Below are 27,768 nucleotides of genomic sequence, written 5' to 3' on the forward strand. Positions count from 1 at the left end.
CTGGTTCTAGATCCTTGAGGAATCACCACACTGTCTTCTGCAATGGTTGAACTAATTTACACTCCAACCAACAATGTAAAAGCATTTTTATTTCTGCACATCCTCTCCAGCATCTGTTGTTTCCTGACTTTTTAATGATTGCCATTCTAACTGGCGTGAGATGGTATCTCATTGTGGATTTGATTTGCATTTCTCTAATGACCAGTGATGATGAGCTTTTTTTTTTATATATGTTTGTTGGCTACATAAATGTCTTCTTGTAAGAAGTGTCTGTTCATATCCTTCGCCCACTTTTTGATGTTTTTGTTTTCTTGTAAATTTGTTTAAGTTTCTTGTGGATTCTGGATACCAGATCTTTGTCAGGTGAATAGATTGCAAAAATGTCCTCCTATTCTGTAGGTTGCCTGTTCAATATGATGATAGTTTCTTTTGCTGTGCAGACACTCTATTTTTTTTTTTTTGAGACGGAGTCTCGCTCTGTCACCCAGGCTGGAGTGCGGTGGCCGGATCTCTGCTCACTGCAAGCTCCGCCTCCCGGAGTAGCTGGGACTACAGGCGCTCGCCACCTCGCCCGGCTAGTTTTTTGTACTTTTTAGTAGAGACGGAGTTTCACCGTGTTAGCCAGGATGGTCTCGATCTCCTGACCTCGTGATCCGCCTGTCTCAGCCTCCCAAAGTGCTGGGATTACAGGCTTGAGCCACCGCGCCCGGCCGACACTCTTTAATTAGATCCCATTTGTCAATTTTGGCTTTTGTTGCCATTGCTTTTGGTGTTTTAGTCATGAAGTCTTTGCACATGCCTATGTCCTGAATGGTATTGCCCAGGTTTTCTTCTAGGATTTTTATTGTTTTAGGTCTTACATTTAAGTCCTTAATCCATATTGATTTAATTTTTGTATAAAGTGTAGGAGGTGATCCACTTTCAGTCTTCCACATATGGCTAGCCAGTTTTCCCAGCACCATTTATTAAATAGGGAATCCTTTTTCCATTGCCTGTTTTTGTCGGGTTTGTCAAAGACTAGATTGTAGTAGATGTGTGGCATTATATCTGAGGCCTCTGTTCTGCTCCATTGGTCTATATATCTTTTTTGGTACCAGTACCATGCTGTTTTGGTTACTGTAGCCTTGTAATATTGTTTGAAGTCAGATAGCATGATGCCTCCAGCTTGTTCTTTTTGCTTAGGATTGTCTTGGCTAAATGGACTCTTTTTGTTCCATATGAAATTTAAAGTAGTTTTTTTTAATTCTGTGAAGAAAGTCAATGGTACCTTGATAGGGATAGCATTGAATCTATAAATTACTTTGGGTAGTATGGCCATTTTTACAATTTGATTCTTGTTATCCATGAGCATGAAATGTTTTTCCATTTGTTTGTGTCCTCTCTTATTTCCTTGAGTAGTGGTTTGTACATCAAGAGGTCCTTCACATCCCATGTAAGTTGTATTCCTGATATTTTATTTTCATTTTAGCAATTGTGAATGAGAGCTCATTCATGATTTGGATCTCTATTATTGGTATATAGGAATGCTTGTGATTTTTGCACAGTAGTTTTGTATCCTGAGACTTTGCTAAAGTTGCTTATCAGCTTAAGAAGATTTTGGGTTGAGAGATTGTAGGTAATCGAGAAAGGACTTATAGTTTCACTTAAGTCTTGAAATCTGGTTATCCATCTAGCATATTAAATTGTGAAATATATTATAGGCAGTGGAAATGGCATAAACAAAGTTATAAATGAGCATTAAAATAGCCTGTTCTTTGTGGAAAATTGCAAACAATTTGTTATGGCTTCTGTTTAGGTATCAGGTTGCAGAGAGCTTTGTATACAAGTTAAAGGAACGTTGACTTTATCCTCTAGGCCAGTAGATTTGTTAATCTGTATTCTAACTCATCCTCATCCATATAGGCTCTGCAGGCTGTTAGAACCATCGCAGAAAGAGAGAATAGTCTAATAAGTAGGGACCATTTCTCCATCAGAGTAGCTCTGGTTTGGCTGTTTTATATTGAAGTTCTTCGTTGTACTCTATTTGGAAAAAAAATTCACTGCTTTTAAGAAAGCTAATAAAATTGTAAAACTACCACAATGAGATATAAGAAGACCTGAAAAGTTTTAACCAGGAGAAAAAATATTTAAGATAAACACCATAATGAAATACAACATGCAGAGATCATGTCTTATTTTGGGCAGCTAACCTGAGTGTCTAACCTTTCAGGTGTGGTTCCCAACAAAGGTCAGTTTCCCATGGCTGTGGGAGGCCAGGAGTTGTTTCAGTGCACTGGTCCGATGTGCCGCTATGCTGAAGACCTGGCCCCCATGTTGAAGGTCATGGCAGGACCTGGGATCAAAAGGTATGTTCATTTATTTTTATTTCCTCAGACTCTTATCCTGACATTCATTCTCTCTTTATTTATTAATGTCATAGAGGTAGACTTTCAGTCCTCAAGCAAAGAATTATTGCAGATATTTATGAGAGAGCCTTTATATACTTATATAAGTGGATACCATGATTCACAAATTGGGAAGATGCCGTGTAAAAGTATTTTACTGAGAAAATACAAAGAGAGGCCTTATTTTGGAATGGAAACGGTGAATCTTTTTGTTGTTCATTTGTGAATTTGAGTATAAGGACTATGTGCACTTCAAGTTCAGCCTTTCTGATTCTTCTGCCATCTGTCACCATATACATACTTTCCAATCTCGCCTAGGCATCAATGCTGCTTGGAAATCGGTTTCCGTAGACAGCATTTTTTTTTTTTTTTACGTTTTCTATAGCAGTGATTTCAAATTATTTCCATTTCCAGCAAACCTGTGATCTTCTCCTTTCCTTTACCCTCAAGTAAATACTCCCACATTTTATCTCATCAAAAAAAAAAAAAATGCAATCTATATGTAACTTACTTCAGTTTCTTACCATCACATTTTTCTAGGTCTCCAACGTTCATTCTTTTCTCCTTTTAGAGTGGAGAAAATATCTTTCCATTTTGCTTTAGCATATAAGTAGTTTCAGTTATGCTCTTGATCTTATGTTCTCGTATTCTCTCAGGTCTTTGTTCCACTACTTATCTCACCTTAGTATGACTTTAACCTCTCTCTGTCTCTCTCTGTCTCTCTGTCTCTCTCTCTCTCTCACACACACACACACACACATACACACTTATGCACCCTTGTCATTATAATTAAACATCCTAAGTGTCTCTCATCTTAAAATGAGACAAAATTATTTTAGTCACTTATTCCCCTTAAGCCACTACTCTATGCTGCTTTTTGCCCCATTGCCAGACCCTTTGTGTGAATTATTTATACTCATTGACTCTAAATTCTCACATTGCCATCTCATAAATGAATTCACTACAAACTGGTTTTTACCACCAAAATTATTCTTGCCAAGGTCCCTGATTTTTTTTTTTTTTTTGCATTTTTGCTAAGAATAATGACTGCTTCTCAATACTTACCATTCATTACCTCATTATAACTGGTGGCAGTATTGATATTACTCCATCATTATTGAAACAAACTCTGCCCTTGGCTCTTGTGATACAATCTTTTTTAAAATTATTGCTAATTTTTGTGGGTACATAGCAGGTATATATATTTACGGGCTACATGAGATATTTTGAAGCAGTCATGTAATGCATAATAATTGCTTCATGGAAAATGGGGTAGGTATTCATCCCCTTAAGCATTTATGCTTTGTGTTATGGACAGTCCACCCTTTTGATATTGCTCCTTTTCCTTTCATCTGCCTTACTGGCTCTTCCTTCCTTTGTTCATCTCTTATATATTGGTATTCTAGAAGGACCTGGTTTACTTCTCTGTCTTCTTTCTACTTACCCTCTCAGAATGACTCCATCTATCCTTGCCACTTCAACCATTTTCCATACACAGATGATGCTGAAATCTACCTCTTCAGCTCACTCTTTTCACTTAAGCTAGAGGACTGTCTATTTACTACTACAAGAAGACTGGCCATTTCAGATAACTGAAACTCAATATATCTAAAACTGATATTATTTTTCTTCCAAGCTCCAGAAACCTGATCCACTACTTCAATTCTTGCCCAATCCCAGTGATTAGATGACCAAAATCAACTCAGTTGCTAAAGCCTCATATCCAATTTTTCTCAGTCATTACATCTAAGCAATGCTGAGTCATATTGAAACTACCTACTAATGATTTCTTACATCTTTATATATCTCTCCATCATCATGGTTACAGTTCTAGTTCAGGTTACAATCATTTCTACCATTAACTGCTACCAAAGCATTTTGATTTGTCACTATGTCTACAATTTTGATGCATTTCAAACCATTCTCTCCCCTGCAGCTCAAGTACATTTCTTAAATGCAAATCTAAATTCTAAAGGTATAACACTGTTTCTGGCACACAGTGCTCAGGGAAAAATACTTCATTAGAGCTGAAGCTCAGATGTCAGGATTGAACTAGTAAGGATATCTAAATAATTTGTTGACGTCAGTTTCCTTTTAATGCTCCACAGGTTAAAACTAGACACAAAGGTACATTTAAAAGACTTAAAATTTTACTGGATGGAACATGATGGAGGCTCATTTTTAATGTCCAAAGTGGACCAAGATCTCATTTTGGCTCAGAAAAAGGTAATTTTAAATAAAATTTGTTTAAGAATTATTTTTAGTCAAGGAGATGCCATTCTGAACCCTTTACTTCACTTTCTGCCAAATATTTCTGTGTTAGCATACGGAATTAAGGTTTTCAGAACTTATACTAAGCAATTTTGGGTGTAATTTTTCATGGTTATTTTAGATATTTTATTTTTTAGTAATGAAATGAGTACTTTGAAAATAAAGTATGATAAATCAAATAAATAAATTGCTCAGAGGTAACCGTTATTAATAATTTGGTATGTATCTATCCAGTGATTCTTCTATGCTCATGTGTAGATGTACATTTTAGGTAATTGAGACAACATTATATATGCAATCATTTTAGCCTGAGCTTTATTTTAAAATGCTTTTATAATCAGATGAAATAATAAAACAAATTTGTCTTTTTAAAAGCAAAGGTTCATTTTGGAAAGAAGAATAATAAGGGAACAGCTCTATCAAATTTTAAAAGTAATTTTTAAACTACTACTTAATAATAATACAGATTATTACTTGGAAGCAATGGAATTGTATATCTCAATCCTCAAGGGAATCAGTATAACAACTCACAGTAAGAATTAGGAAAGTGTTCTAGTGAAAGTCGAATAATCTCTAAATTAGAATCATCTAAATAGACCAAAAACCACTAGTCAAAATTGTTTTGCAATACTTATGAATTATGAAACATATGTGTAAAAACTAGAAGAAACTTAAGTGTGGTGGAAGATGGCTTTTATATTCTGTCTTTGTTTTGTGCCACCATGAAAAAATGCCCGTGACTCGATAACTTACAAAGAACGAAAATTTATTTCTCACACATCTGAAGACAGGAAAAGTCCAAGATCAAGGTGCTGGCAGGTTCAGTGTCTGGTGAGGGCCATCTTGCTGCATTCTCCAGAAGGGAGAAACATGGCAGAAGGGTGGAAGAGACAGCTGCTAAGGCTGCATGAAGCCTTTTAAGAAATGGCTGTAATTGCATTAACTAGGGGCAGCCATCATGGCCTAATCACCTCTTAAGGGCCCCACCTCTTAATACTAATGCATTGGCAACACCTGAATTTTGGAGGCGATGCATTCAAACCATAGGTCAGGAGATCGAAGCCATCCTGACTAACACGGTGAAACCCCGTCTTTACTAAACAAAATACAAAATACCCTGGTGGCGGGCGCCTGTAGTCCCAGCTACTCGGGAGGCTGAGGCAGGAGAATGGTGTGAACCCAGGAGGTGGAGGTTGCAATGAGCTGAGATCGTGCCACTGTACTCCAGCCTGGGAGACAGAGCGAGACTCTGCCTAAAAAAAAATAAAATAAAATAAAATAAAGAAAGAAACAAACAAAAACAACAACAACAAAAAAAACAAAACGTAAACACAGCATATGTGAATACATTACTGTGTTACTAGATTTGAAAATCATGCTATAAAATTATGCATTTTTAAAAATCTATAGGTACAATGTAATTCATATAAAAACTCAGTGGATATTTAAATTTCTTTTTGTAATGCTATGGTTTTTGATATTTTCATCATATATCCTATTTTAGGTTGAACTCATTTATTCTGTGAGTTTTTAAATAGCACTCTTTGCATTAGTATTAAAAGAGGAAAAGAGAAAAGTGAGATCTTCATAGGTTATAAACCCAGAAACAGAATTTCTTCCTATATTAACTTTTTACATGTATTAAGATAGCTTCACTTATAGGAAATAATAATATCTAAAAGAGAGAAATCATAGAAAATACTGTCAATAAAAATGATAGAGGATTATTAACCTTATACAGGCTATAACCCATTATAAGAGAAATACCACCAGGGACACAGGAAAAGGAGAAAGGTAAATTATAAAAGAAGATATGTAAGTGAATAGTAAAAACACAAGAAATGTTAAGACTTACAAGTAATTAAAGGAAGAACTATAGAAAACTTAAGATACTATTCCTCGGTTGCTTGGGTTGATAAACCATAGAATGCTAGTGGCAAAGCAAATGGTACTTTTCTGGGGAGCTGGAGGATAAATGCAAAATTATGAAGCCAGGTGCAGAAGGACAAAAGTAAGTGAATGGAAGTAAATTACTCACATTGAACTTTTAGTCCATATAAGTTGCTCTCACAGTAGAATTACCTCACTTCCTGTTCTGTAACTTAAGCAAAAATGTTAATAACTTAATGTACAGACTCTTCATTACCAAATTCTCTAGCCAATTTAATATTCTGACCCCAAACCCTTCCCTTTACAATATTAAAATGATATTTTTGCTGGCCTGAAATTCATGCGTATGAAAAGCCAATTTTCCTAAATGGGGTTTTCACTTGTGATACTAACCAAGAGTGTCACTGTTACTGAAACTTTCTCTGCAGTCTCAGAAGTGACAATGTTGCAGACCTCATCACCTGTTGGCATCAAGTAGCAGGGAGAGCTATCATAGAATAGTTTAGCTTGAAATAATACTTTAAAATAGTCGCCTGCTAAAAAAAGAGACAGATTGAAATACATCTGAATTCATTTAGGAGTTTCATTTCATATTGGATAATTTTAGAACAGGCTCTAGTGAAGTTTGGTGTATGGAATACAAGGATCTATAATACTGTTGTATGCTTTACCAGTTGATTCAATAAGATAAATTTTATAACCTCAATATTTCTCCAGAAACCATTTTATAAAATTCAGACGTCTATTTCTGATTAAAAATTAATTTTTGTCATACTATGTTCTTTTTTATATTATCTACATGAAATCCAGGGCAATCTCTTTAAAATATAAAATAAGGTAAGCATGCTAACCATCACCATTATTATTTATAGAAAGTATGCCAAAGAGAAATTAGAAATAAGAGGTGTGACTATGAAAAAAAGACAAATCAATAATTATTTATAGAATAAGATGTGAGTATATTCTTGTTAAATGCAAAGAGTGCTATTTAAAAACTCATAGAATAAATTAGTTCAACCTAAATTAGGATGTACATTGAAAATATCAAAAACCATAGCTAACATATCTATCAGCAATAACCAGATAAAAAGTAGAATGAGGAAAACAGAGAAGGCAAACAGAAAATCCTACAAAATGCCTACAGACTCTAAAAATAAGGATGTACAACCTACCAGAGAAAAATTACAGAACTTTACTAGGAGTCCTTAAATGAGTTTTGAATAAAAAGAGAAACTTAGTTTTATAGCTTGAGTTGTTGGTGGATAGATCCCATAGCCTATATAATCCGTGTCACTGGGATTACAATTATCATTCCTTTTTATAATGTTCCTAGTCACACTACAAAATTCCATCACAGCGATAAAGGCATTTCTGAAACACCAACAGGCCTGCTGTTCTGTAATCTGTCATTGAATAAATTAGTTTATGTCTCTTTGTTTCTGTATATATTCTGAAAAGGAGGAAGTGGAGGAACATGAGAATGAGTGATGTGTGTATCTGAGGAGGGAGGAGATAAATAGAGAAAGACATTGTTACATCATTGGAGGTGGGGTAAGTATGTGTGCCACCTCCACCATTCCCAAGCTATTGTCAGAAAAACACCATGTTTTAGGACAGGATGGCTATATTTTATAGCAACTAAAATCAAATTAGCAATTTTTATTATGGAAGTTGAGAAAATGATGTTAAGCTTCTCCCATCAGAATAAATAGCCAAGAAGAAACGAAAATTTTGATTCAGGAGAATAAAAATATTAAGGATTTAGTATTCCAAAATTTTAATATGGCATAATATATTTAAATATTTCTCTAAAGTTAGTAACTTTATATAGCAATTTGAACTTTATCCAGTTTCAGGTTCAATATGAAGAGCGAGCTTTTTTGATTTTGTAGCAGAAACTCAATAGTTGTTAACTGATGTTGGTCTGTAATTGTTTCTAAATCAGAATAAAAGAAAAGGAGTTATGGCATCACACTTTGTTGAGGATATTTTATAATCCAGATCTTTTTATCATTTCTATATTTCCTAGCAACACCTTACTTTTACCTATTTTGTAGAAAAAGATACCAAGGCCTTGTGTGCTGTTGAATTTTTTTATTAGCAGATTTTATTTTTAGAACAGTTATATATTTACCAAAAGATTGAGCAGATAGTACAGAGAATCCATGGGTAGCCCCTCTTTCTTTCACTAGTAGTGTACATATTTCATGACTGATGAAACAGTATTGATATATTATTGACTAAAGTCCACAGTTTACATTAGTGTTTATATAGTACAGTTTTACAGCATTTGACAAATGCATAATGGCATGTAACTATCATTACAATATCATACAGATTTTTTTTTTACCACTCAAAAAAACTTCTGTGCATCACTTATTTATTCATACCTTCTCCCCACTCCTACTGGAAACCACAGATTTTTTACTATCTTTATGCTTTTGCCTTTCACCTAATATCATATATTTAGAATCTAAATTATGTAACCTTTTTATACTTGCTTCTTTCACATTGAAATATGCATTTAAGTTTCCTCCATGTCTTTTTGTGGCTTGGTAACTAATTTCTTTTTATCTCTGAATAATATTTCATTGTAAGGATGTACCACCATTTTTTACCCATTTACCTACTAAAGGACATCTTGGTTGTTTCAAAATATTGTAATCTTTGAACAAAAACTGTTATAATCATTTATGTGCACCTTTTCCATAGACAAAAGTTTTCTATTCAATTAGGTAGTACCAAGGAACACAATATACTTTGCTTTGTTAGAAACCTTGAGATTGTCTTCCAAAGTGGCTTTATTATGGTACTTCAGAAAAGGAGAAGGAATTTCTTCTGCTTCTCTGGAGTACCCTAATATTAGTACCCTTACACACACATACACACACACACACACACATACACACACACATATATATACACACACACACATATAATATATAATGACTAATATAAATGAAAGTTTGTACCCTCTGACCAACATAGCTTTATTTCATCCCCTCACACCACCCCAATTCCTGGCAACTACCGTCCTACTCTCTACTTCTAAGAATTTGACTTTTTTAGATTACATAAATAAATGATATTATAAAACATTTGTTTTTCTGTATCTGGTTTATTTCGCTTAACATAATGCCCTTCAGGTCCATCTATATTGTTGAAACTTGCAAAATTTTCTACATTTTTAAGGCTGAATAATATTTCTTTCTTTTTTTGATATTTTATGGATTTTTATTATTATTATTATTATACTTTAAGTTCTAGGGTACATGTGCATAATGTGCAGGTTCGTTACATATGTATACTTGTGCCATGTTGGTGTGCTGCAACCATCAACTCGTCAGCACCCATCAACTCATCATTTACATCAGGTATAACTCCCAATGCAACCTCCCCCCTCCCCATGATAGGCCCCGATGTATGATGTTCCCCTTCCCGAGTCCAAGTGATCTCATTGTTCAGTTCCCACCTATGAGTGAGAACATGCGGTGTTTGGTTTTCTGTTCTTGCGACAGTTTGCTGAGAATGATGGTTTCCAGCTGCATCCATGTCCCTACAAAGGACACAAACTCATCCTTTTTTATGGCTGCATAGTATTCCATGGTGTATATGTGCCACATTTTCTTAATCCAGTCTGTCACTGATGGACATTTGGGTTGATTCCAAGTCTTTGCTATTGTGAATAGTGCCACAATAAACATACATGTGCATGTGTCTTTATAGCAGCAGGTCATGTATATAAAACATTTTCTTTATCTATCCATCAATGCACACTTAGGATGTTTTCATATCTTAGCAATTATAAATAATGCCGCAGAGAACATGGGATTGGAGATACTTCTTAGAGATACTGATTTGAATTACTTATATATTACTAGGAGTAGCACTGCTGGATCATATGGTACTTCTATTTTTAATGTTTTGAATGGCTGTAAAAATTTACATTTCTACCACAGTGTACAAAGGTTCCCTTTTCTCCCTGTCCTCACCAACACTTACCTTTAAAAAAAATAATAGCTATGCTATTGGGTGGGAGGTGACATCTCATCTTGGCTTTGATATGCATTCACCTGATGATTAGCATTGTTGATTTTTTTTTTCATATACCTAGAGGCCAGTTGTATGTCTCTTTTGAAGAAATGTCTATTCAGGTTGTTTGCCAAGTTTTCAATTGAGTTATTTGTTTCTGATGAGTTCTATGAATTCTTTGTATATTTTAAACATCAATCCTATGTCAAATATATGTTTTATAAATATTTTATCCCATTCAGTAGGTTGCTTTTTTATTTTATATTGTTTTCTTTGTGTGAAAATGCTTTTTAGTTTGCTATAAACCAATTTGTTTATTTTTGCTTTGTTAGCCTGTGCTTTCAGACATATATGCAAAAACTCATTGCCAAGACTAATGTTACAGAGCTTTTTCTCTCTATTTTCCTCTAGGAATTTCACAGTCAAGTCTTACGTTTATTGTACTTTATTTTTTATTATTTTAGATTGAAAGGGTACTTGTGCATGTTGTTAAATGGATATATTGTGTAATGGTGAAGTTTGGGCTTCTAGTGTACCCATTATGCAAACAGTGAACATTTTATCCCATAGGTAATTTTTCAGCCCTCATCTACCTCCCACCCTTCTATAGTTTTGAGTTGCCAGTGTCAATCATTTCTGCCTACTTGTCCATGTGTTTCCATTGTTTAGTTTCCACTTATAAGTGAGAAACAGACTTTCTGTTTCTGAGTTATTTAACTTAGGATAATGACCTCAAGCTAAATTCATGTGGCTGCAAATGTCATGCTTTCATTTTTTATGACTGTATAGTATTCTGTGGTGTTTATATATCACATTTCTTTATCCAGTCAACCATTGATAAAAATTTAGGTTTATTTGATGACTGCTATTGTAAATAGTGTTGCAATAAACACAACACACAAGTTTAGTTGACTTTTTGATATAATGATTTCTTTTCTTTTGATTAGTCAGGGGTGGAAATACTATGCTGAGTGATAGTTTTATTTTGGTTCTTTGCGAAACCTCCATACTGTTTTCCATAGAAATTTTACTACTTTACTATATGCCAACAGTGTGTAAGCATTCTTTTTTCTCTGCATTCTCACCAACAACTGTTATTTTTTACCTTAAAAAATAGCCATTCCGACTGGTGTAAGATGGTATCTCATTGTGGTTTTAATTTGAATTTCTCTGATGACTAGTGATGTTGAGCACCTTTTCATAAGTTTTTTTGTAGCCAATTGCATGTCTTTTAAGAAATATCTGTTCATGTTTTTTGCTCACTTTTTAATTTTTTTTTCTTGTTGATTTGTTTTTTTTTTCTTGTAGACTGTGGATATTAGACCATTTTCAGAGGCATAATTTGCAAATATTTCCTTCTCATCTGCAGTTTGTCTTTTTGCTCTGTTGATTATTTCCTTTGCTGTACAGAAGCTTTTTAGTTTATGTTCCATTTGTGTACTTTTGTTTTTGTTGCATTTGCTTTTGAAGTCTTAGTCATAAATTCTTTCCCTCAATGTCAGAAGAGTTTTTTGTATAGTTTTTGTTAGGATTTTTCTTGTTTGAGGTCTTACATTTAAGTCATAAATAAAACTTGAGATCATTTTTGTATATGGTGAGAGAGAGGGGTCCAGTTTCATTTTTCTGAATATGGCTAGCCAATTTTGCCAGAACTCTTTATTGCTACTCAGTAAAGCAATATTTCGTGTCCTTTCTTCACTGTTTATTTTTGTCAACTTTGTCAAAGTTCAGTTTTTTACAGGTATGTGGCTTTATTTCTTGGTTCTCTGTTTGGTTCCATTCCATGTCTCCATTTTTTTTTTTTTAACCATTACCATACTGTTTTCGTTACTATAGCTTTTTAGTATATTTTGAAGTCAGATAATGTGGGTCTCTTACTTTTTGCTTTTTATGCAAAATTTATTTGGCTCTTCAGGCTCTTTTTTTGTTATATATGTATTCTGGAATTTTTTTCTAACCCTGTGAAAAATTATGTTTGTAATGATAGGAATTATGTTTAGTCTTTAGATTGCTCTTGGTAATATGGTCATTTTAACTAGTGATACTTCCAGTCCATGAGCATAAGATCTTTTTCTGTTTCTGTCATCTATGATTTATTCTATCAGTGTTTTGTATTTCTCCTTATAGTTATCTTTAACCTCCTTGGTTAAACATATTCCTAGTATTTTATTTTTGTAAATGGCTAGTGTAAATGGGATGGAATATTTATTTGTTTCTTAGCTTTAATGTTATTGGTGTATCGAAATGCTACTGACTTTATTTACATTGATTCGATATCCTGAAACTTTACTAAAATTGTTTATCAAGTATATGAATTGTATGTAACGTCTAGGTTTTCTAGATATGTCATCAGCAAGCAGAGATAACATGACTCCTTCTTTTTAAATTTGGATCGCTTTCCTCTGGGTAAAACTGCCAGTAATATGTTGAATAGGACTGGTCAGAGTGGAGATCTTTGTCTTTGTTCAGTCCTTTATTTATTTATTTTTTTTGGCAAAACTATTTCCTTTTATTCTGTGGAACATCACTAAAGTAAATAGACATGTGCATGATTTATGTTATTTGTACATGATGAGAATTAAGGCTGAAAATGACATCTGGGGAACCTCCTACTATTAGTTTCATATCTTCTGGGCAGGGACTGACTCTTGGCTCCCTTATACCTCCTAATTCCCAGTGGGCCTGAATAGACACTGGCCAAACTTTCAAAGTAGCTTCTTGAAGATGGATGATGATCGGTTTAGAATAATCCATTCACCTGTTCTGTTTCAGGGTCCAAATCAGTACAATAAAAACAGGGCTTGGTGGGGAGTCCATTGTGCTCACTGTTTCTACTAAAGGGTACAGAAAACCAGCCCCGATGCTGGCATTGATGTCGCAAATGGGCAGAACAAATCCTGTAGGAATACCTTTTTGCTCTGGGTTGTGAGACAAGGACAAATGTGTTTTGGCCATGCAGATGGGGAGATTCCCAAACCCCTGCTTTGTGTAGACTTCAGCTTTGTGTTGAGCTTTGGGGAGTAAGTCAATGTCGTCTACTCCATCGATCTTCTGTGCAGTGATTCTGATTTTATCGTCAACTGGGAGTTTGAGGTCATAGAGGAGTTGGAAGCTGCTGGGTGCTTGTGCTGCTCTCTAGATGGCCTGAGCCAGGGCTAAGGCACCTTTGCCCCCTTCTGCCCAGTGAGTGCACTTCACGGCATCAAAAGCCCCATGTTCTCTGGAAAGGTGGCTGAGGAGGTCTAGCTCAGTCTCTGTATCCATCTTGAATGCATTCACGGCCACTACTACTGGAATTCCAAACATTCTGCCATTTTCAATTTGTTTCTTCAAGTTACTGAAGCCTTTTTCAACCAGCTCTAGGTTCTCCTCTATGTAAGCCTTGGGAAGAGGCATTTCAGCAGTGACCACAGGGCTGCCCCCTGCATCTTGAGAGCACTGACAGTGTCAACAAGCACCACCACGTGAGGGTGGAGGCCGGAATACCGGGATTTGATGTTAAAAAATTTTTCCATTCCAATGTCTGCTCCAAATCCCACTTCCGTCACTGCAAACCCTTCTGGGCCAACAAGCTTGAGTGCGATCGGTCTGCAATGATAGGGGAATTGCCATGTGCGATGTTGGCAAATGGGCCGGCATGGACAAACGGCACTGGAGTGCCCTCCAATGTCTGCATGAGATTGGGCTTGATTGCGTCCTTCATAAGCACTATCAATGCACCACCCACCCCCAGATCTTCAGCGCGGATGGGCTCTCCTTTCTTACTGGATGCCACCCCCATTTTGCCCAGTCTCTCTCTCATATCTTCTAGAGAAGTGGTGAGAGCCAGGACAGCCATAATTTCACTGGCCACAGAGATATCAAACTGGGCCGTCCTTATGTGACTTTTCTTTGTTGGAGCCTGTCCAATCATGATCTTCCTCAGGAATCTATCATTGGTATCCAACACTCTTTGCCAAGTTTTGATTTCTGGATCAATGTCCAATCTTACAAATCTGTTTATCTCTTCATCTGTCAGTGTGGTAGGGTCAGTCTTTTCAATGCCTAGTCTATTTAACCTTCGGATGTGGATATCAGAGAACTTTCTCACTCCATTTACTGATAGCACCAAACGATTAAAGAGAGCCTTGTCTGTCTGGGGCAGTTCATGAAATATCTGAGCATCAATGGCCGCAGCAATGAGGTTATTAGCTACAGTGATGGCATGGATGTCACCTGTGAGGTGGAGATTAAACTATTCCATAGGAATGATCTGGGAGTAGCCACCTCCTGCGGCACCACCTTTTATTCCAAAGATGGGGCCCTGAGAAGGCTGTCGCACACACAAAAATGTTCTGGTAGATATGGGCAAAAAGGGCTTGCACCAGCCCGATTGTAGTCGTGCTTTTCCCTTCTCCCGGAGTGTTGGGGTTATTCCAGTCACAACCCGGTATTTCCCATCAGGCTGGTGCTTCAGGTGTTCTAGTGCTGACAGCAGAACTTTGGCCTTTGTTTCACCATATAATTCTACCTCTTCAGACAGCAGACCAATTTCTCGAGCCAGCTTACCAATGGGCTTCAGTTTACAAGATCGTGATATATCAATATCACTTGGAACAAGTGTCTTGAAGTTAAGGTTGTTATACTGATTCATCCACTTTCCTGGCTTAAATTTCTCCAGGAAACACTTGGTACTCTCTACTGTGCTCTGTATGAGCATTGCAACCATCATGGGCCTTAAGCTACCAGGAACAGGCTCCGTCGTATGCCACATCAACCACAACTTTTCTCCCATTTGTTTTTTTTATCATGTGGGACATAGTTGATTCTACAGTGGATGACTATTGCCCCAGGTTTGATCCATTCTCCTTTAACCATTTCAGGCCAACCAGTTGCAACCACCAGTATGTCACCTTTATTTACTTCCTCATCCAGATTGGCAGTCTTGGGGCGGCAGGTGGTCACTGTGGCATTGTTCCACAGAAGCAAGTCATTCATCGGGACCCCGACTATTTTACTGTGCCCAATCACCACAGCATGCCTTCTGGCAATCTGCACCCCTGCCTCTTTGATGAGTTCCAAGCATCCTTTAGGCATACAAGGAATGAAACAGTCATTTAGGTCACCTCTAGCAAGTTTCCCAGCACTGATGCTAGTCAATCCATCCACATGCATTTCAGGTGCAATAAGCATTGATCAGTCTTTTCAGTGTTAATGGAATTCTCTGAATCTAGAGGTAGCTGCACTATGAACCCGTGTATAGTAGTCTTCATTCAAAGATATAATATACTTGATCACCTCAGATTCTGTGGTTGTTCTTGGTAACTTAATGTCGGTGGCTTTCATCCCAATCTCTTCAGCAGCCTTCAGCTTCACATTATGTAAAGATTGGAATCATCTCTGTTGCCAACCTGTAATATTGCCAGGTCTGGTGTGAAACCAGGTACTTGCTCCTTCAACTGAATGACTTGATTCTTCAGTCTTGCCCTTATTTGCGCGGAGACCTCCTTCCCGTTCAGGATTTCTGCTGGCGCCATGGCCTTTATTAGCTTGCCCATGATGGACACCACCAATATCCTGTTCAGTTCTTAGGAGGAATGCTTTAACCTTATCCTCATTCAGTATGATGTTGGCTATGGATTTGTCATAGATGGCTTTTATTAATTTGAGGTATGTATTTTCAATGCCCAGTTGGTTGTGAAGAAATGTTGGATTTTATCAAGTCGTTTTTCTTCATCAATTGAGATGATCATATAGTGTTTGTTTTTAATTCTGTTTATGTGGTTAATTACATTATTGATTTGCATATGTTGAGCCATCCTTGAATCTCTTGGATCAAACCCACATGGCTTGATGTACTGTTTGTTTTAATTTGCTAGTATTTTATTGTGGATTTATGCAGCAATATGCACCAGGTATATTAGCTTGTAGGGTTTTTTAAAAAAATTATTTCCTTGTGTAATATTTGTATCAGGTGATACTGCTTTCATAGAATGAGTTAGAGAAGAATAGTTCTTCCTTGATTTTTTTGGCATAGTTTAAGCAAGATTGGAACAAGTTCTTCTTTGTATGTCTGGTAAAATCCAGCTGTGAATCAATTTGGTCCTGGGCCATTTTTGTTGGATATTTTATATTACGGATTCAAATTCATTACTTGTTATTGGGCTGTTTAGGCTTTCCATTTCTTTCTGGTTCAGTCTTGGGAGGCTGTATGTTTCCAGGAAGTATCCATGTTTTCTAGGTTGTGTTCATTATAGTCTCTGATGACTTTTTGTGTTTGTGATATTGATTGTAACATCAACTCTATCATTTCTGATTGTGTTTATTTGAGTCAGCTGTCTTCTCAGTTAATCTAGCTGGTAGTCTATCAATTTTGTCTATCCTTTCAAAGAACAAACTTTTCATTTTAGTGATAGTATAATTATTTTAATCTTAATTTGATTTAGTGCTGCTCTGGTGTTTATTTCTTTTATTCTGCTAGCTTTAGGTTTAGTTTTTTTTTTTTTTTTTTTTTCTTGTTATTCTAGTTCCTTGAAGTGAAACATTAGGTTGTAGGTTTGAGATTTTTCTCTCTTTTTGATGAAGGCATTTAATGCCATGATTTTTCCTCTTAATACTGCTATTGTTGCATCCCAGGAGTTTTGGTATGTTATGTCTCTATTTTTATTTGTTTCAAAAATATTATTTTATTTCTGCCTTAATTTCATTGTTTACCCAAAAGTCATTCAGGAGCAAGTTGTTTCGCTCCCATGTATTTGTGTTGTTTTGAGAGTTCCTCTTCATATCGATTTCTACATTTATCCCACTATGGTCCAATTAGATACTTGATATAATTATTATTTTTTCAAGTGTATTGAGCCTTGCTATATGGCCAAGCATGTGGTTAATTTGGGAGAATGTTCTATATGGAGATAAGAAAAATGTATATTCTGTCATTTATATAACATTGTCAAATGTTATGTAAATATCTATGTGGTTCATTTGATCTGGGTTCAAGTTAAGTCCAGAGTTTATTGATTTCCTGCCTTCGTGATCTGTCTAGTATTGTCAGTGAGTTATTTGTGTTTCCCACTATTTTCATATTGCTTTCTATTTTCTTAGGTGTAGTCATATTTTTTTTTTTTGTATGAATTTGGTCTTCCAGTGTAGCGTGCATATATATTTAGGATAGTTACATTTCTCATTATATAATGCCCTTGTTTGTTTTTTGTTTACTTCTGTTCGTTTAAAGAATAGCTCAATTTTCTGTTCCATGTGTGTGATACATCTTCTTCCCCCTTTTGCTTTTTGTCTGTAGCCGTAGGTGGGTGTCTTAGGCAGCAGTTAGTTGGGTCTTGCTTTTCCATCGAATATGCCAGCCTGTATCTTTTAAGTGAAGTATTTAGGCCATTTATATTCAATGTTAGTACTGATATATGAGGTTCTGTTTCTGTCACATTGATGTTAACTATGTGCTTTGTAGTCTCAGTCATGTAATTGCCATATAAGATCTGTAAGTTTTGCTCATGTGCACATGTGACATGTGCTTTTATGATGTCAGTGTCAGTTTTTTGTTTCCATATTTAGTACTCCTTTGAGCATTTCTTGTAGGGCTAGTTCAATGGTGATGAATTCCCTTACCATTTGCTTATATGGGAAATACTTTACTTCTTTTTCATTTATAAAGCTTAATTGGTGGGATATAAAATTTTTTACCGAGATTTTTTCTTTTTCTTTTTCTTCACAGAGGCTGAAAACAGGCTCTCAATCTCTACTGGCTTGTTAAGTTTCTGCTGAGAAGTCCACTGTTAGACCAGTGGGATTTCAATCATAGGTGATTTGATGATTCTCTGTAGCTGCTTTTTTTTTTTCTTTGTTTTTATTATTATAGTTTAAGTTCTAGGGTACATGTGCACAGCGTGCAAGTTTGTTACGTACATATACGTGTGCCATGTTGGGGTGTTGCACCCATTAACTCGTCATTTACATTATGTATATCTCCTAATGCTATCCCTCCCCTCTTCCCCCACCCCATGACAGTCCCCGGTGTGTGATGTTCCCCTTCCTGTGTCCAAGTGTTCTCATTGTTCAATTCCCACCTGTGAGTGAGAGCATACGGTGTTTGGTTTCCTGTCCTTGTGATAGATTGCTGAGAATGATGGTTTCCAACTTCATCTATGTCCCTACGAAGGACATGAGCTCATCTGTTTTTATGGCTGCATAGTATTCCATGGTGTATATGTGCACATTTTCTTAATCCAGGCTATTAAAAGGATCTAGAACTAGAAATACCATTTGACCCAGCCATCCCATTACTGGGTATATACCCAAATAATTATAAATCATGCTGCTATAAAGACACATGCACATGTATGTTTATTGCGGCACTATTCACAATAGCAAAGACAGAACCAACCCAAATGCCCATCAATGTAGCTGCTTTTAAGATTTGTTTTTTCACATTGAACTTGGATAATCAGATAATTATATGCCTTGATGATATTAATCTTCTGTAGTATCTCACAGGTGTTCTCAGAATTTCTGGTATCTGGATATCTATAACTCTAACAAGATCAGGAAATGTTTCCTGAATTATTCCATCAAATATGTTTTCCAAACTTCTTACTTTTTCTTCTTCTTCCTCAGGAATGGCCATGCATTGTGGATCTGGTTGCTTTACATAATCTTATATTTCTTGAAGATGTTGTTCATTTTTAAATGTATTATTATTATTATTATTTTTTGCAGTTGCAAGATTTAATAGAGTGAAAACAGAACTCCCATAAAACGGGAGGGGACCCAAAGGTGGTTGCCATTGCTGGCTCGAATGTCTGGGTTTCATATCCCGATCATTGTCCCTCCCCTTGTACTTTCAGGCAATAAATAATTGGCTATTTCTTTACCTCCTGTTTTAGCCTAATTAGCATTTTAGTGAGCTCTCTTTACTACGTGACTGGTCAGGTGTGAACTAAGTTGCAAGCCCCGTGTTTAAAGGTGGATGTGGTCACCTTCCCAGCTAGGCTTAGGAATTGTTAATCGGCCTAGGAAATCCAGCTAGTTCTGTCTCTCAGTACCCCCACTCAACAGGAAAACCCAAGTGCTGTTGGGGAGGTTGGCTGACGATCGCTCTAACTGCCTCCTGCTGAATTGGGGTGTAGTAGGGGTTGTGCAGTTGAGATTTTCTTGGGGGGTGCCTTGGATGTTATCAACCTCGGAGCATGGGCTAGCAGACTGGTCCAGGAATCCACGGTAGATCTTAGTCATGGACTGCATCTGGGGCTCCATTTGAAGAATGATTTGTAGTTTTATAGCTTTGATTCTGAAAGAGACAACAAGGAGGTTAAAAATAAAGGGATTGAAATGTATGGCCTGCAGTGCAGGAGATTTGTATGGCCTGCAGTGCAGAGGATTATTTCTTTGACACACTTCACAGGCCCCGACTATCTGCTTGATAGTTTTGAAAAGGCCTGGTCCAGTAAATAATAATTTGGCCATCTGATGGGTGCTATCAATGCTTAAGTGAAAGGTTTGGTGAAGCGTTTTAAGTAATTTCCATGGGTTAGCTGCAGGCAAAAATATTTTCCCTACTTCGGTGGCTAGTCATCCTGAGGGGAAGAAACTATGTCCTTGTGAGGTTCCCCATTCTATTTCTCCTGCTGAGTACTGGGGCTTAGTTTCCCAGAGGGGATTACCACATACTAGGGGTACTTCTATAAGCATTTCTTATGGAGGGTCCTGCCTTGCGGCTCTTTTGGCTTCAATATCCGCTTGGCGTTTCCCTTCTATTTCCCTTTCCTTTCCTTTCTGATGACCCCAGCAGTGTAAGACTACCACCACTTTAGATTTCTGTGCAGCCAATAATAATCTCCTAATGGCTTCCTGATGTTTGATAGGTGTTCCCTCCGAAGTTAGGAATTCCCTTTCCCTCCATATTGCTGCGCGGGCATGGAGGACTAGGTAAGCATACTTAGAGTCTGTATATATATTTACCCTTTTTCCTTCTCCTAATTTTAGTGCCTGAGTGAGGGCTATTAGTTCTGCCAGCTGAGCGCTAGTTCCTGGAGTGAGGGGATTATTTTCAAGTATTCCATTATCACTGGCCACTGCATAATCTGACTTTTGAAGTCCTTTTTCTACAAAGAAACTTCCATCAGTGTACAAGTTGAGGTTGGGATCAGTCAAGGGAACCTCTAGAAGGTCCCCTCGAGCGGCGTAGGTTTGAGCAATTACTTGTTGATAGTTATGTTCTGTTTTTTCTTCATTGTCTGGAAGAAATGTGACTCGATTAAGAGTTGCACAAGTGCACAGTCACAGCACTGGTCCTTCTAGCAATGAGTATGCCATTCACATCACAAGATGTCCATACAGTAAGATCTCTTCCCTGTGTCATTTTAACTGCTTCAGATACTAAGACTGCTACTACTGCCACTACCCATAAATAATGAGGCCAATCCTTTGCCACTACATCAATGTTCTTGCTCAGGTATGCCACGGGTTACAAACTAGTCCCTCAGACCTGTGTAAGGACTCCTAGAGCTATTCTTGTTTTTTCTGTTACATATAAAGAAAAATCTTGCCCTGTTGGCAAGCGTAACACTGGGGCTTGGGTTAGGGCCTTCTTTAGGGCCTGGAAAACTGCTTCTGCTTCAGTTGTCCATCTTACTAAATGGTATTGGCTTTCAGAGTTTTCTTGATTCATGTATATAATGGCCTGGCTATTTTCTGTACTGGGAATCCATATTTGGCAGACACCGGTTAAACCAAGGAACCCTCTTAGTTGCTTTAGGGTTTTGGGATGAGGATAAGCCAGTACAGGCTGGATACATTTGTCACTGAGGGCCCTGGTGCCTATGGATAATTTTAGCCCTAAGTATTTAACCTGCTGTGAGAAGAGCTGAGCCTTTGGTTTGGAAACCTTGTAGCCACAGGTGGTGAGGGAATTTAAGAGCACTTGGGTGGGGCTGGGTGCAGTGGCTCACGCCTGCAATCCCAGCACCCTGGGAGGAACAAGGCAGGCAGATCACAAGGCCAGGAGATTAAGACCATCCTGATCAACACAGCAAAACCTTGTCTCTACCAAAAATACAAAAAAATTAGCCGGGTGTGCTGGCGGGTGCCTGCAGTCCTAGCCACTTGGGAGACTGAGGCAGGAGAATGGCGTGAACCCAGGAGGCGGAGCCTGCAGTGAGCTGAGATCACACCCCTGCACTCCAGCCTGGGCGACAGAGTGAGATTCTGTCTCAAAAAAAGATAATAATAAATAAATTATATATATGTGTGTGTGTGTGTGTGTGTGTGTGTGTGTGTGTGTGTGTGTGTGTGTATAGAGCGCTTGGGTGGCTTGATGGCACAAGGTTTCTGAATGGGTGGCTAAAAGTAAATCATCCACATACCGAATGACAAGAATTTCCAGGTATGAGAACTGGCTCAAGTCTTGAGTTAATGCCTAGCCACATAGATGGGGTCTATCTCTGAACCCTTGGGGTAAAACAGTCCAGGTGAGTTGAGACGTTGGGTTTGAAGGATCTTCAAAGGCAAACAAGAATTGAGAGTCAGGATATACAGGGATGCAGAAAGAGGCATCCTTAAGGTCCAGGACTGTAAACCACTCTGCTTCCTCTGGTATTTGGGAAAGCAGAGCATAAGGGTTAGGTACAGCTGGATATAGAGCGACAACGGTCTCATTGATAATCCTGAGATCTTGCCCTAACCTCCACTGTCTGTTGGGTTTCTGTACTCCTAAAATTGGAGTATTGCAGGTACTACTGCATGGTTTTACTAGACCTTGGGCTTTTAGGTCCTTAACAATCTTTTGGAGTCCTTGTTGGGCCTCGGGTCTAAGGGGGTACTGCCTTTGGTAGGAAAAGGAGGTGGAATCCTTTAGTTTAACTTGAACAGGACGGGCATTCTTTGCTCATTCATAGTGTCCTTCTGTTGCCCAGACTTCAGGATTAATTTCTTCCTCAAGCAGGGGACAACAAACGGGTGTTCCTTCTCCTATGTTCAGGTGTATAATGACCCCTGCTTTTGCTAGAATGTCTCTCCCTAACAAGGGAGTGGGGCTTTCAGGCATAATTAGAAAAGTGTGTGAAAAGGGTAAAGTTCTCCAATCACAACTTAGTGGCTGGGAGAAGTATCTAGTGACTGGCTGTCCTAGGACTCCTCAGATAGTGACAGATCTGGAGGACAGTTGTCCAGGACAGGAGAGTAAGACTGAGAAGGCTGTGCCAATGTCCAGGAGACAGTTAACCTCCTGGTCCTCAATGGTCAAGCATACCCGGGGCTGTGTGAGGGTGATGGCATGGGCTGGTGCTTGCCCTGGGTACCCTCAGTCCTGCTGCTGGATCATCTGGTTAGTGGTTTCTGACTCAGAGGACCTTCGTCCCCTGGGGCAGTGGGCCTTCCAGTGATTCCCTTGACATAAGGGGCATGGACAAGGGGGTGGCTTATTTCTACTTGGACAATCTTTTTTAAAGTGTCCTTGTAGACCACACTGGAAACAAGCTCTATTAGGCATTCGATTTGCCCAGACTTTCCATGTTCCAGAGCCTCCAAATTCCACTTGCCTGAGGGCCATGACTAAAGCGGTGGCCTTTTTCTTATTTCATTTGTCCCATTCCGTCTGCTTCTCCTGATTTCTATTATAAAAAGCTGAGGTTGCCAAGTTCAATCGAGTTTCTAAGTTTTTCTCCAGGCCTAAGGCAGACTTTTTAAGGTTTTTTTCTAATGTCTGCAGCTGACTTAGTGATAAACTTATCCTTTAATATTAGTTGGACTTCAATGGAGTCAGGTGACAGAGAAGTATGCTTCCTCAATGCCTCCCAATTATTGAATACCCATTGTGTTTTTTTCTCAACCACCTCAGAGGAACCATCTATTGTCCTGTCCTGAAGGGAGTTCCTGCTAGGTCTGGTCAGACCTTTGTATGGTAATTAAGATTTAAATCACCTGTTAGGAAACCTGCTGGGTTAAGGGAATTTTCAGTGGTTAGTGTTAAATTATCTTTCTCTAACAGAATAGCCCCATACTTTAAGATTTTTTTAGTTAGTAAGCTACCTTTTTGCTTTTTTGACTTAGGATAGTTCTGAACTAGTGAGGTGTGCTCACAATGAGGTTTCCTCTAAAGGCTAACTTTCTACTTTCTTCTGTTAGCAAAACAGTTGCTGCTACAGATTGAATGCATTTGGGCCATCAGCAGGTTCCTGGGTTAAAGATTTTTTTATAGGAAGGTTACTGGTTGTCAGTGGCCTCAGTGCTTTTGGGCTATGCCCTTGTTTACACTGACAACAAAGTTATAGGGTCATGGAGAAAACCTTCAGTTATCAATTATAGGTTTTAAATTCACCCTGGCTTTTAAAGAAATAGGGTACACTGTTTTGTTCTTTACTACTTCTGTCTTTCTCTTTCTTTCTCCTTTCTGTCTTTGTAGATGGATTTTGGAAACACAGTGGAAGGACGTTCACTTCTTGCCCCCATTTGCCACTATAGGAATATGTGCCTCCCTTTTATTTACTCAATTTGCTTTCATTCTGATCTATTATGTTGTTGTAGACCCAGTTCCAGTTGTTAAAGTACTGGGTTATCAGTTCTAAGGCCCTGGCAAGGGTGGTGGAGAACAGGTCCCACACAACTGCTCATGTCAAGAGCTAAATTGTATGCCTAAATTGGGAGGGACACCAGGGACAAGACTCCCTGGGTTCATAGCCTAGGGGCCCAAGGATGCAGCGTAGAGCTTCCTTAGATCCCTTTGGAGATTTGGGAGAGGAAGTGAAAGTCTGAAGCATTAGCATCTAGGAGGCGGGGATTGGAGGAAGTAGATTCAGAGGTAAGGAGAATTTGGGGCTTCTCTTTCAAGAAAGTCATGGTCAGGACCCAGGAGGTTTGGGTCAGAAGGAAAGGTAGGGGCGCACTCATGGGCGACTGTTGAGTAGAGACTTCTGACTGTGCCATGATCTCAACTGGCTAATGCTGGGAGTTCGGGATGATTGGCTTTCTGCCTCTAGTCAGCCCTCAGCTTCCCCAGGAAAATTGAAAGCAGAAGCTGGTTCCAGGCAGACCAACACTCCCAACCCAGAAGGGTTGGAGGTTGTTAGAAAGCCCTCTCCCAGACAGCCTCACACTTGAGCCTTAAGCCCAGCAGCCACGCTAATCATTTTTAACTGGCTGACAGGTGCCTGGCATTTTCCTCCAGTTATAAGGAAGGATAGGACAGAATAGCAAGTGAAAGTGGTCCAATATTACTCACCACTTTGGAGGTCCCTTCATGGTCGCCAAATGTTACCAGGGGGGTCCTTGCTCCTAGAACTCCCAAGATGGTGGTGGGCCGCTTCCAAGATTGTGGAAAGCCTCATGTTCTCTCACCTGGGATTCTTGGCCTCGTGGATTCCAAGGAATGGAATCTTGCACCATGCAGTGAGTGTTATACCTCTAATAGAAGCTGTGGGTCATGGAAGAGAACCGTGGAACCCTGCAACTAGTGTTCAGCTTGATTAGGACAAACCCAGGCACTTAGCCATGCAGGAACAATGGTGAGCCTTTAGCCCAATCGGGAGTGGCAATGGGCACCTCTCTGGATCAGGAGCACAGCAGACACCCTGCCAGCTCCAGAGGGGTGGAAATCAGTGGCGGGTCTGTGATGGTGGCAAACAGCAGGGGTGGATGGTGAGCGAAAGCTCAACTCCAGCCATAACAAACACGGACCAGAAGAGTGTGCAGTTGCAAGATTTAATAGAGTGAAAACAGAGCTCCCATTAAATGAGAGGGGACCCAAAGGGGGTTGCCCCATTTTTAAATTTTTTAAAATTTTTTCTCTGTGTTAATTTAAAAGAACAGTCTTCAAGTTCTGAAATTCTTTCTTCTACCTCATCTACTATGTTGTTAAAGTTTTCAACTGTATTTTGAAATTCATTTAGTGACTTTTTAATATTCAGAAGATCTGTTTTTTCGATACATTTGTCTCATCTTTCCTATCCTGAATTTTTAAAATGTATTTATGTTGGTTTTCAACATTCTTTTGAATCTAATTGAACTACCTTACAATCTATATTTTCAATTCTTTATCTGTAATTTCAAAATGTTCATTTTGGTTAGGATCCATTACTATGGAGATATTGATGTCCTTCAGGGATGTCAAAACTCCCTTATTGCACTGCCAGAGTTCTTGCACTGGTTCCTTCTCATTTGAAGAAGCTGTCACTTCTTAGTTTTGAAATTGGGATTGTATAGATAAAAATTCCTCAGTGGTATGATTGTAATGGATGTCCTGTATAATCTTTTGGCTCCATCTCTGGGTGCTTTCAAGGTGCCCACAGGGCTCTGTATGAGTTATTTGGCTACATATAATTTTTGTGTTGTGGCTTTCTCAAATGCTGCTTATTGTAGTGATGCATTGGCCATATGATCTGGCACACTATCTTCTGTGAGCTGGGAGTGCAGAGCTCTCAGAAAGCTTATCTTGCACCTTCGCACTATGATGTGTCAGCAGGTTTTTATTTGGTGGCAAGTTTGGTCTACAGTAGAGTAGGGGATGCCTAAGACACAGCTTACCCTGGGGTACTCTAATGAAGTATGGAAACATCCACCCTGATGGGAGTGGTGGAGGGAGTGTTTGGTTTGATATGCTGAGAACTTAGGGGAGGGGTCTGCACCAGCAACTTGTCCTGGACAGGGAGGAACATAGTCTGCTTCCCTATAATGCCCCTGACACAGGGATCATAACCTTCAGTTCAGATAGATGCTGTCCTTTATCTCTAGTCCACAATGTGACTGAGGCCTGCAGGAAACGCCCATCTTCCAGCTTCTGCCAAAATTGCCTTTGGGCAGACATCTTCCTGCAGCCCAAAACATACAGCTCTGTGGCTGCTCTGCACTCTGTGGCAGGGATGCTACCACTCTGTGTAGAGAGAGGAAGATGAACCCCAGGCATTGTTTGAGCTCAGGAGGTGGGCACACATTCAGTGTGGATGGAGCCGCTATTAAAAATGCTATAAAAGCTACCACAAAGTGCACTTGCACCAGCCCCCAGTGGGAAAATCCTTGGCTGCGTCTGTGGCAATAGATGGGGTAGCAGGAGGTAATCTCCTCTCTACATTTGTTGCCAGTCACTAGTGCATCCACTGAGACAGAACCATACTCTCTCCTGCATTGGAGATCAGCATTGTACCTGTGTTTCCTTTATCGCAAGGGGTGCTTTGGAGGACTCTGCTTACCATTCCCATAATGGTGGCTCATGCCAAAGGCTAGATCTCTAGGGATCCTGCAGTTCCCTAGGGATCTAATGATCCTCTTATTTGTTGAAGTCAAAGCAGATTCTGGGATATGTTTGCAGGATATCTGTTGATGCAGTGAAATAAGAACTGAGATTCCATGGGCAGGATGGTGGCTTATACTGGGTGCAAAACCTTTATGGCACCTTCCACCTGAATTTGGGTTGAAGAATCATGTGAGTACAACTGCAGGAGCTCACCAACCAGTGTTCTGCCCCCAGGAAGTTCCCAAATAACCATTGAGAGTGTTACTCAGGCTCATGAGGGCAGAGGAACTTTCCAACAATTCGTTGGTCAGCAGTCTTTCGCAGGCGTGAGGGAAGCAAAGAAATACCCTACCTAACCTGTCCATGGAACTCTAAGCTTTTTGGGGGCCAATCTCTGCCAGATTTTTGCTGCCTTTCTTTTCTGTACCCCAACTTATTATATAGCTCTCTGAGAGTTTTTGGCACTCTTCCCTCAGCTTTCCACTCGGGGTGCCTGCTCACCCATAACTTTGATCTCTTTTATAAGGAGAACTGACATTTGACATCTTTAGTCAGTCATCTAATGGGAAGCCTGGAAGGGGCTCACATTGGAGAAGCTGCTCCCAACTCGAATCAGAAAGATGCTAATTTCCTGTTCTGAGAACTGGCGAGTCTTATGTTTAAATCTTCAATCCATTTTGAGATGATTTTTGTGTATGGTTTAAGATAAGGGATTAATTTCTTTCTTTTGCAAATGGATATCCAGGTTTCATAAAATAACTTATTGAAGAGATTGTTCTTTCTTCACTCTGTATTCTTGTTACTTTTGTCAAAAGTTTTTTGACTTTATATGCATGGGTTTAGTTTTATTTGCTTTCTATTCTATTCAATCAGGCAATGTGTCTGTTTTTATGCCAGTACCATACTGTTTTGATTACTATAGCTTTGTAATGTAATTTTAAATTAGGAAGTGTGATGCTTCCATATTATTATTATTATTAT

General features: G+C 38.5%; 1 protein-coding gene and 1 pseudogene across 3 annotated transcripts in view; one reads left to right on the plus strand and one right to left on the minus strand.

The window, feature by feature from the left end:
* Positions 1-27,768, plus strand: part of FAAH2 (fatty acid amide hydrolase 2) — a 208,772-nt gene that overhangs the window by 112,660 nt on the left and 68,344 nt on the right. For all 3 annotated transcript variants that reach the window (XM_005593740.5, XM_045384213.3, XM_005593741.5), the window contains 2 exons: positions 2,210-2,345; positions 4,493-4,610. In XM_005593740.5, the coding sequence (XP_005593797.1) occupies positions 2,210-2,345; positions 4,493-4,610 (254 nt within the window). The remainder of the gene's footprint in view (positions 1-2,209; positions 2,346-4,492; positions 4,611-27,768) is intronic.
* On the minus strand, positions 13,229-16,093 carry LOC102123139 (C-1-tetrahydrofolate synthase, cytoplasmic-like; annotated as a pseudogene).

This window comes from Macaca fascicularis, chromosome X (genome assembly GCF_037993035.2).
Source record: "Macaca fascicularis isolate 582-1 chromosome X, T2T-MFA8v1.1".
NCBI classification, from domain to species: domain Eukaryota; kingdom Metazoa; phylum Chordata; class Mammalia; order Primates; family Cercopithecidae; genus Macaca; species Macaca fascicularis.